At 55.9% G+C, this 11,221-nt stretch overlaps 1 protein-coding gene across 1 annotated transcript in view; it reads left to right on the top strand.

Annotated features, from left to right (window-relative positions):
* Positions 1-1,036: 1,036 nt before the first annotated feature.
* Spdef (SAM pointed domain containing ets transcription factor) overlaps positions 1,037-11,221 on the top strand; it is a 14,450-nt gene continuing 4,265 nt past the window's right edge. The window contains exons 1-2 of the mRNA NM_001109530.2: positions 1,037-1,377; positions 9,059-9,493. Of these exons, the coding sequence (NP_001103000.1) occupies positions 9,088-9,493 (406 nt within the window). The 5' untranslated portion in view covers positions 1,037-1,377; positions 9,059-9,087. The remainder of the gene's footprint in view (positions 1,378-9,058; positions 9,494-11,221) is intronic.

The raw sequence follows: 11,221 nt of genomic DNA, 5'->3' as shown, positions 1-11,221 counted from the left end.
GAATCAAAAAAAAAAAAAAAAAAAAAAAAGCACTGACTGCTCTTCCAGAGGTCCTGAGTTCAAATCCCAGTAACCACATGGTGGCTCACAACCATCTGTAATGGGATCTGATGCCCTCTTCTGGTGTGTCTGAAGATAGCTATAATGTACTCATACAGATAAAATAAGTAAATCTTTTTTTTAAAAAACGTATGATAGCCAGGTGTGGTGACAGAGGAAGGCAGAGGCAGGTGGGTCTCTGTGCCTTCTGGGCCAACGCAGGCTACATGGCGAGACCCTGGAATTCAGTTGACAGGAAGGGAGCTGCATTCTAAGGTGATTCTGTCAGGCTCCTCTCAGCTCTGCCTCTGGGGCTTGAGAAGATGCCAGAATATTCTGTGTGTTGCTTCTTGAGTAGGGGAAGGAGCCTGGACCAGAGGGGGCCTGAGCTGTGACCTCCCGCCCCTATTCTGTGCATCCTACCAGCTGCTCCCCCTCGGGCTGTGGAAGCATGTGCTGCCACTGGCTGACCCTGTCCTGGATCCTTCGAGTCACTGTAGGGGAGTGGGCCTGCAGAAAGCTGTGGGGTAGAGAGGGTATAGCTCCCGTCAGCAGATGGGCTCTTGAGCCCTCACAGGACCTGAGCATATGGACACTATCACCTCCAGGAAGCCCTCACTGACTGACTCCCCTGCACCATGTCCAGAAAGCCCTCACAGACTCCCTGACCTGTCCTGATGATCACCCCAGGAGTGAGTGGCCCTGAACTGTCACCGCTCCTGCTGATTTGCTCCCATCCTGGGATGATTACTCTGAGTCCAGATCCTGGTCCCACCGGTACATCCTTTGTGCATTCTGGCCACGGTCATTTAAAGGAGGGAGGAGGGCCTGAGTCTTCCTTCCCTTGGGAAGCAAGGCCCTCAAGGGTTAACCAGGAGCCCGCCTGCGGTCTGAGGTAGGCAGGGACCATATTTGTTCAGGTAAATAAGGAAGGATTACTTATAATGGGAAAGCTGGCTGGCTAAGTCTGTATCTCACTTCTGACTTCCTTCCAGCACATTCCTGCACTCCGTCCGTCCGCACTGCCTCCCACACCTAACACCCCAGCTCGCTGCCCTGCGCCCGGTGAGAACCCCCAGGTTGGGCCTTGTCATGGTGCCAGCAGGTGACCCTGAGCCTCTGACAGGGGCCTGCCTCTAGACCTGCAGGCCTGAGGCCTCAGACTCACGCTCAAGGGTGGAGAGGCTCTGGCAGCCCACCCAAGAGCCACCTCTGCCCTCCAGCCCTGCTGGCTCTACTGATGTCTGACTGAGACCCAGCAGTGGCCCTGAGCTGCCCACTGCCTCCCCGACGATAGCTCTAAAGAGGCCGACTCCTCGGACAGCAGGCAGCTAACGGGTAAGTGTGGTAGGAGGCATGGCGCCCTTCTGTGGGGTTCCCTGTCATCTGTGGGAGGCTGGCGACTGACACAAAGTGAGGACCAGCTTTGCAAGCTTGGAGCCCATGTTCCAGATACTAGGGACCCTTCACACTCACGTCTTCTTCTTCCCATATGCTGCCATTTTCCTTGTTGGGTCAGATCCAGAGCATAGGGAGCACCTCTTCTTTCTGGGGGCCTCATGTCTGTGTGCCCTGAACAGAGCCCTTCCTACACAGGTTCTGGGGAAGGTGGCTGTGTATTTGTGTAGCTCCCCGGGGACCTGACCAGCTCTTCCCTGAAGGTGAAACTCAGGCAGCCGTGGGGCCACTGCCACCTCGGCTGCTCTGCCAGAGGGAAGGAGCAAGTGTGTTCCTGACTGGCCACAGTGGACAGGCAGGGTCTCACTAGACCTAAGGGCTCAAAACATGGGGGAAGGCAAGGGAGACAGGTGCAGAGCCCAGGAACATGGCAGAGCAGGGTGGCTCAGACTGGCAGGCTGTGGGGTGGAGAGCACCATAGAGAAAACCTAGGCACCAGGAAAGCAGAGGGGTTATGACTTTTGTGTGGACACACAAAGAAAGCAACATATGTGTGTGTGTTTGTGTGTATATGGGGGGTCTGAAGCACACAGCTCTATTCTTTTTTCTGTTTCTATCTTATTTTGGGGGGGTTATTCAGAGGATGGTCTTACTATGTAAGGTCTCATTATGTAGACCAGGCTAGCCTCCAGCTCATTATGTACACCAGGCTGGACTCCAGCTCACAGACCTGCCTGCCTCTGCCTTGGGGTGCTGGGATTAAAGGTGTGTGTCACCACACTGGCTGGGATTTGAGACAGGGCCTCTGTCTCTGAGGTGTCTGAGCCCCAGCACTCTGTCCTGTGGGTGCAGGCTGGTTTTTTTTTTTTTTTTTTTGGTTCTTTTTTTTTCGGAGCTGGGGACCGAACCCAGGGCCTTGCGCTTCCTAGGTAAGCGCTCTACCACTGAGCTAAATCCCCAGCCCCACAGGCTGGTCTTTAATTCACATTAAACCTCACAGGGAAGGGATCCGTTTCTCCCTGTTTGGGTCTTTAAAACTTGCATTGTTTTGAGAGAGAGGGAGAGAAAGAGAGAGAGAGACAGAAAAGAGACAGAGACAGACAGACAGACAGACAGAGAATGTGTGTGTGTGTGTGTGTGTGTGTGTGTGTGTGTGTGTGTGTGTGTGTAGGGATAGGGGTGTTCACACGGAGGTTGGAGGACAAGGTGCTGCCTGGAGTCCTTCAGAGACCCACCACCCCCTCCCCCCAGAACATGCCCAGCTTGGAGTCATTTCTGGTGGTCTCTCATATGTATCCTGGGTACTGAGCCCAGGTCCTCTGGCTAGTTGACATGGTACTACTCCCTTCTAAGATTTGTCAGATCCCTGTAGTGAGGAGAGGGGGGAGGGTGATCGGGTGGGGACTGAGGGCCTGAGAACCTGGGGTGTCCCTGAGTCTGGTTGAGGTACATGGGGGAGGGGGAGACCTCCTTGCTTCTCCTCCCAGGAGGATCCACAAGCCCTCGGTAGTTGACCCTTTCCCCCTGGCCAAGACAGAGTCAGCCCATTTCCTGTTCCCACCTCCCCAGGCAAACAGCTTCCAGAAACCCTCAATAAAGCTACAGTGCCCCATACCAGCTGCTCCCCTGAGTAACAAGGTAAACAGGCCCCGGAGCTCCCCCCTCCCCCCGGGCCTGAAGTAGAGGGAACGGCAAGCAGGCGCTGCCCACCGGGTGGATGGTTCTGTCAAGCTGAGCCTCTGCTGCCTGTGGAGGAGGACGGGGAGGCTGAGGAGGACAGGGGTGGCTCTAGGAGCCAGGCTGTGAGTAGACCAGCATTTCTTCCATGCCAGGCATGTTGCATGCCCAGAGATGCAAGTTTTACCTGTCACCCATGCTCCTGGGGACCTTGTGAGTCAGGTGGGACTTCCCTGGCACCTAGACCTGAGACAGAGGGGCTACACCCCGTGGAGGCCCAGTGGCTGCTAAGAGATGGGCCTGACAGGAAACAGGCACGGGAGAATCTATGCTGACCGGCTTACTGTGGCCTGCGCTGAACCTAGAAAGGGTCAGTTCCAACAGGAGACCGGGGCCGGGCACGCAGAGCCAGACGGGACATATCTGTAGCTCCTGGTACGTTGAGCGAGAAGGTTAGAGGAGACCATCTCCTCAGTTAAGGGAGGCATCATGACGGAGATGCGCCCGCCGGAATGGGACGTTGAAAGCTGCGTGGGCGTTGTTTGGACGCTGGTTGGACTTACCAGCTTGTACCCTAGGCTTGGGAGGGCATAGAATGAGCGGGAATCTCTGGCTCTGGCTCCTGCCAGAAGGTATGGAGGTGTGGATGAGGCCAGTAACTAGGATAGACCTGGGTAGGGTGGGGGGAGGGGTAGGAAGAGGGAGCTTAGCCCTCCCTCAATTCTTTTTCCCCTCACCCCTCCCTCCTCTCCTTTCCTCTTCTCCAGTCTCCTCCTCCACCGGTTCCCAATGCGCACTCAAACAACCACTCCTGATATCTCCGCTCCGTATTCCAACCCCTTCAAGCCCGGCCACCGGCAGCCATTTAACAAGCAGCACATGGGGTTGGGGATTTAGCTCAGTGGTAGAGCTCTTGCCTAGCAAGCGCAAGGCCCTGGGCTCGGTCTCCAGCTCTGAAAAAAAAAAAACAAAAAAACAAGCAGCACAGACTGTCCCAGAAGAAACCTAGAACCTAGAACCACGGGGCTGGGAGGCGGGGCTTAGCGCTGGCTTGGGACCCTCCCCTCGTCCCAGAGCCCCCACAGGCGGCTGAGCAGGTAGAGCAGCTCTCTCTTCAAAGCAAACCCTAGCGCCATCGCCCTGGGCCCTCGCTGACATTTAAAGCCCTGGGCTCCAACCACCTTCTGCAACTCTCCCACCGTTTTTCTGTTCACTTCTGGCCAAGCAGAGACCTCACCAGCACCCTGCAAGGGGCCTTGGGACAAATCCCCCACCCCTCTAGCACAGAAGAAAAAGCCAGTGAGAGCCCCCACCCCCCAGGGCTCTTCCAGATTGAAGGCACCTGTAACCCCCACCCCACCCCACCCCACCCCCGGCCCAGGGCTGAGATGTGGCAAAGGGACTTCCTAGCTGGGGTTCAGGCTGAGGTTGTGACAGAGGTCAAGATGCAGTCCCTTCTCACAGGCGGCAAGAAGCCTGTCTCCTGTCCTGTGTGAGCGCACATCTCTATGGGCACTTCTTGTCTGGGAATGGGTCTTGAGTCCCCGCCTCCTCGATCCTTCTGTCCTAGGCTCCCGGGACAGTGAGCGAGAAGCTGCTGTATCCTGTGTCTGTGGGCTCAGATGTGGGAGGTATGTCTGCTAGACAGGAAGTGCAGCCACGTGGACCCTAAGACCCCCCTTGAATAAAAGAGCTTCCCGGAAGGGGGTGGGGGGACTCACACACACAGAAGGCAAAGTGATTATGTAAAGTGCAGTTTCTGGAAAGTTCTGAAAGCCAGGCAAAATTGAACTTGATAGGGGTTGGGGATTTAGCTCAGTGGTAGAGCGCTTGCCTAGCAAGCGCAAGGCCCTGGGTTCGGTCCCCAGCTCTGAAAAAAAAGAAAAAAAAAATTGAACTTGATAGGGCGGCTAGTGGATTCTCTCCAAGGCCCAGGCTCACCCTGGCTGGGGGCTTGCTTGTCATAACTGCTGTCAGAGGGGAGCCTTTCAGAACCTGTGGACACAAATTCCAGGGACAGTTGGAGACATTCAGATGTGTCCCTCTCCTCATCCCACTTCTCTCTCAAGGTCCCGTGTAGGCCAAACCAATCACACACTACGCTGGGGTTGTTTTAATGGAGAGAGGTTGGGACTCTGGGCACGGCATGGCTGGCAGGGAGGAGGCCTGAATCCAGTTCTCCTGAAGGACTGATGTGAGGGTGAGGCTGCTGAATCCCAGGAAGGTGGGGCCTGAAGAGATAGGCAGGGAAAGGCAAGGAAGTAGTAACCTTGGGGCTCCCTATAACCTAGGCTGGCCTGGCTCTCTCCAAGGTGCTGACCAGCTGGTGGGTATTGGGGTACAGGTGGAAAGGTCCTACCCACTCTTGTGGGGTTCTTCACCAGGTCTAGTCCTGCCCTATACTCTGTCTCTAGACTATTTAAGGGGTGCAGACGTTGGAAGGGCTTGGGGAGTAGCCAACAGGCAAGGACAGGCCTCTTTGTCGTGAGGCCATGAGAGGCTGGCAGTGGGTTACGGTAACCTCCCTCACTTGATGTCCCTCAGTGCTACCCCCACTGGGTCTAAAGCTGAGTCCTGGAGTCTGGGCCACTAAGATTGGGAAGAAGGAACCCCACAGGATAGAGAGGGCAGGGTTCACAACACACAGCCACCAGGTGTTTCATGAGGGCCTCCCAGGCAACTCCACTCCCTGAGGATGAAGTGCTGGGTGTAAACAGAGGAAACAGGAGGCAAAGGTGGCCCCGAAGAGAATGGGGTACCAAGAACCAGTTGCACCCAGGCTCCACCATTGGTTCCTCTGTGTCCTCTGCATACTTGCCTTCCTGGGGAACAGGAGGGATAGAGAGATAGACTTCAAGCTATGAAGCCCTACCCACTAACCCTCTGATGTGGCTCTGTCTCCTGGCCCGGCCTGCACCAGCTGTTACCAAGCCCTCTTTTGTCTGGAGAGGTAACCAGGGCTTCTGGGGCAAGAGCAAGACAGACCCCACTGAGCCTTAATCCAGACACGTGGCGTTACCCCTGAGATCAGCTCAAAGTTTGGAGACCGCAAGCGTCACTCAGGAGACTGCAGCCCTTGGGCAGTTGAGGGAGACAGGGATGGTGGCCTGTGTCCAACACGCCAGGCCCTTGCAGACCTTGGTCTGTCCACTGAGCAGTGACTTTGATGTCTGATCGCTGGTTAGATCCTGCTTCTTCAATGCATCATGGGTCCCGCCTACCCCCTCCCTGAGCTTCAGCCTTACCCATGAGCTCATAGACCCACCAGCAGATGGCCTTTTGAGGATTTAGTCACAGACTAAACTACCAGTCACCGGTGGGTCATCAGAAAAGGAGACATTAGAAGGGATCCCTGGGGGCTTGGGGCTTAAGGAGCCTGGAATGAGAGAGAATGGCATCTTGGGAAAAAGGACAATAACACAAGGGGGAAAACCATGATTACATCCCCCTGCAAGGAACAAGGCAAGAAAGGCTAGCTTTATTGGAACCTGGATACGAGGAGACCATGCTGACTGGTGGTTCTGGTTCAAAACCCTGCCACTAATCACCACACAGCCCCCATGCAGGACCGGGGATGGAACCCAGGGCTTTCTGTGTGCGTGCGTGTGTGCGTGCGTGCGTGCGTGCTGAGCAAACACCCTACCAACTGAGACACATCCCAGCCCACGGAGCAAGGCAGGCAGTGGGAGCCTTGTGTGCCAGGGTCTTGAGCAAAGGAGTCGGGGTAAAAGGATGAAGGGAGGAGATGAACTCGGTAGTGGGGAGGGGTGAGCAGCCAGGAGCAGGAGATGAACCTTGGAAGATGAGCCTGGCTGTCTGCATCTATGAGGTGAGACCCTCGAGTCCAGGTAGCCTAGGCTCTGGGTGGGTGTCCTAGCTAGGGCTGTGAGGTAACACCATGACCAAAGCAACCAGGGGAGGAAAGGGTTACTAGGCTCACACTTCCACTGTTCATCAAAGGAAGTCAGGACAGGAACAGGGAAGGAACCTGGAGGCTGGAGGTGATGCAGAGGCCATGGAGGGGTTCTGCTGACTGGCTTGCTCCACATGGCTTTCTCAGCCTGCTTTCTCACAGAGCCCAGGACCACCAGCCCAGGGATGGCACCACCTACAATCACCTGGGCCTTCCCCCCTCCATCACTAATTCAGAAAATACTCAGCCAGGAGTGGTGGCACAGGCCTTTAGTCCCAGCACTCAGGAGGCAGAAGCAGACAGATCTCTGTGAGTTCGAGGCCAGCCTGGTTACAAAGAGAGTTCCAAGACAGGACTGTTACACAGTCCTGAGAAACCCTGTCTTGAAAGACCAAAACAAACAAACAAACAAACAAACAAACAGAGAGAACAAAAAGAAACAAACCACCTCTACAGGCTGCAGGCTTGGCTTTCCTCACCTGAGGTTCCTTCCTCTCAGATGACTTCAGCTTGTGTCAACTTGACATGACCATCCAGCACAGGGTATGTGTGGGCACCCTGGCATGACAGAGTCTGCATTCTCCGTGACACCGTCTTCTCCTGCCCCAGTCCAGCTGCTGCCATGAGAGACCAAAGGTGCAGCCAGGCCTCCCCAGCCATTAAGCCCAGCCATCAGGCCCCAGGCATTAGAGGGCTGCCTTTCTGTCTGCTACATAGCTATTCAGTCAGGGGAGCTCTGGGTATTGGGAAGCTAGGGGAGCTGGGAAGGAGAGAGGGAGCCACTGTTGGGGAAGGGTCCAGAAGTCATTGCATCTTGACTGCCACATCGGTAAGAAGAAAGATCAGGCTGCCTTCCCTGAGGAGGGCACAGATACCAGGGCTGCAAAGCCTTCTCAGCAGACACAGTAGGGCCAGCACTGGCCCAGCTGGCCCCTCTTGCAACAGTGCCTGGACCCCAGCACCCATCTCCCCTCCCATCTGTGGCCGAGGCCAGGCAAACATAAGGTGACAGGGAACCAAGTCCTCTTGGAAAAGCTAGCGGCTGGGCACAGGGCCCAGGGAGCTGGCAGAGACTGTCCTAACGTGGCAGCATGGGGCCGCTGGGGATGTGGACGGGGCAGGAGGCCATTGTGGGATGGAGGGGGGATGGAGACTGGAGGAGGCTCTCCTCGGGTGGGGCCACCACCTGGGGCACAGGGTGTGGGCACAAGCCAGGGTGGGGACTCGGGCAGAGCAGGCTACGGGCACAGCCTCGGTAAATAGCAAGAGCCTGTGGTGCGCGCGCGCGCACACACACACACACGCACACACACACACACACACACACACACACACACACACACACACGGTTGCACAGAAGGACTTGAAATTAATCCAGACCCACCCTGACCCCTGTCCACCCCACCCACCCAAACCTATTCTTCCTTGTTGCTTAAAGAGTTCTTTGAAAGGAAAGGCTGGACCCACAGGCAACACCTTCTCCCTTGTTGGCTCTCTCTCTCCTGCTGGGCAGTGCTGGAGGGTGGGGAAGCTGGGCACTGAGCAAGCGGGGGAGGGGGTGGGCACAGGTAGCGGTTCCCTGGATTGTAAGGCATTTCCTGAAATGTTAGTTGTAGCCCTTAAAGAAACCCAAGGGTTTTCCCAGACCTGGTCTTCTCCTTTGCCGTATCCACCCAAGTGGCAAAAGCCAGCTCCACGGTGGGGCCTACAGGATAACCAGAGATGGGTCCAGCACTTGGGAATTGCAGGAGGCAGGAGGACCAGATGGTTCAGGCCAGCCAGTGCTCCCACCTAAGACCTTTAAAGAAAATGTGCCCCTCCCACCTGCCCAGGCCCCTTCTTGCCCACACGTCTAACTCATTGTCTTTTCCAGTCATGCCATACTCAGTGCCCAGTGACCCAGAAGCCCCCAGGCCTCTCTCAGGCCCAGCCCACTGCCTGCTGGCCCCGAGTCCTATTACCAGCTTAGGGGTCCCCCACAGAGCCCGGATAGCCATCAGACCTATTTTCCTTCTTCTCTGATTTCTGCAGAAGCAGCCCCAAGCCGCCGTTGCTGCAGCATGGGCAGCGCCAGCCCTGGCCTGAGCAACGTGTCCCCCGGTTGCCTGCTGCTGTCCCCAGATGTGGCACTGCGGACAGGGGTGGAGAAGGCAGCGTCAGGGGCAATGGGCCTCGAGAAGCAGGAATGGAGTCCTAGTCCACCCGCCACCCCTGAGCAGGGCCTGTCTGCCTTCTACCTCTCCTACTTTAACATGTACCCTGAGGATGGCAGCTGGGTCGCCAAAGTCCCCGAGGCCAGCGCCAGGGAGGACCACCCGGAGGAGCCTGAGCAGTGCCCAGTCATCGACAGCCAGGCCTCTGGGAACACGCTGGATGAACACTCCCTAGAGCAGGTGCAGTCCATGGTGGTGGGCGAGGTCCTGAAAGATATCGAGACTGCATGCAAGCTGCTGAATATCACAGCCGGTGAGACCCTCCCTGCCGCCTCTGCCCCGGGGCAGGGGATACAGGCAGGGTGGAGATGGGCTGGATGACCTCAGATCAACATGGGTAGCCCAGACTCGCAACAGCTGGAGCCAGAGCCCATGTCTAACCACACCCGCCCGGGGCCCTCACTTCATGAATAGAGAGTGTTCAGTGCTCTGCTCCCGTCAGGGTCCTCACCTTCTCTGAGACTCAGCTTCTCTCTCCTGTCATTCGCTCTGTTCTAACCACTAGGTATCCCTGCTTTTCCTTTTTTTTTTTTTTTTTTGGTTCTTTTTTTTTTTTTCGGAGCTGGGGACCAAACCCAGGGCCTTGCACTTCCTAGGCAAGCACTCTACCACTGAGCTAAATCCCCAACCCCCATCCCTGCTTTTCCTATAGTGCTCTCTCAGGACCTTTGCACATGCTGGTCCTGCCACCTAGAATGCTTTCCCATAAAGACCTATTTAGCCCTTCCCTGGCCTCCTCCAGGTCTTAATGGGCGGCATCTCCGGGAGACCTCTGATCCGCTGCTGAGATCGTCTCCCACAACTCACCTCTGGCCTCCCCCTCTTTCTTGTTCTTGTTCGTCTGGAACTAGGTTTCTTCCTACCTCACTGTCCATGCCTCACTGGAGGACTTGTATGTCCCAGTGCCGAGACAGCATTGGACATAATAGATACTCAATAAACAACTGTCGACTGGCATCACCTGCTTGGCCCTCCCTGTGCCCCTGTGCAAGGACTGGGAGGTTAAGCAATGAACAGGACCTAGAGGTCCCTCTGTATGGAGCTGGGTCATAAAGAAACAGCTGGACGTAGCCCTAGTCAACTGATGTGGAGGGGACACCAAGGGACAGTCTCTCTCTCTCTCTCTCTCTCTCTCTCTCTCTCTGTGTGTGTGTGTGTGTGTGTGTGTGTGTGTCTGTATCTCTCTCTCTCTCTGTGTCTCTCTGTCTCTCTCTCTCTCTGTGTCTCTCTGTCTCTCTGTATCTCTCTCTCTGTGTCTCTCTGTCTCTCTATGTGTGTCTGTCTCTCTGTCTCTCTCTGTCTCTCTGTGTGTGTGTCTCTCTGTCTCTCTGTCTCTCTGTCTCTCTGTCTCTGTCTCTCTGTCTCTCTCTGTCTCTGTCTCTCTGTCTCTCTCTGTCTCTCTCTCTCTCTGTGTGTTTGTGTGTGTGTGTGTGTGTGTGTGTGTGCACGTGCGTGCATGCATGCCTGGTCTGGGAGATTTCATGGAGCCAGTGCTATAGGTGAACGTAGGTGAACCTGCTGTAGGCCAGGGAGAGTCCCAGCCTCTATCCTATAGCTTCCCCCATGAAGAGGGGGAGCTTCTCTTGCCCTCACACTCAGCTCCTGCCTCATGGCCCCCACCTCCAGTCTGCTAGAGGCTTCCAGGTGGCGTCCCCATTTGAGGCAGCTCCTGCCCACATCTCCTCTCCTCCTCTTTCCCACACTCCAGAAGGCTCTCCCAGGAGACCGCTTCCCCAATGAGGAAGAGACTCTTCCTCCAGCTCCCCTTGAGGCAGGGTGTGCTCTCAGAACAATGGGGACAGAAACAAATTGAATTGACCTGGGGAAGGAAACAACCTCTGTGAAGCGGGAGCAGTATAGCTTGCAGGTCACTAAGCGGGGACACTGGCTGGAACCAGCATTCACCGGGAGGTCGGTTGCACTGCCACTGTGACCCAGTCTGGTTCCAGCTGTGTGCCCTGCTAGGCTCCCCCTGAGAGCT

Source organism: Rattus norvegicus, chromosome 20 (assembly GCF_036323735.1).
Source record: "Rattus norvegicus strain BN/NHsdMcwi chromosome 20, GRCr8, whole genome shotgun sequence".
Taxonomy (NCBI): Eukaryota; Metazoa; Chordata; class Mammalia; order Rodentia; family Muridae; genus Rattus; species Rattus norvegicus.
The sequence above is the reverse complement of the archived record's forward strand: the minus strand, read 5'-3'. Positions and strand labels throughout refer to the sequence as shown.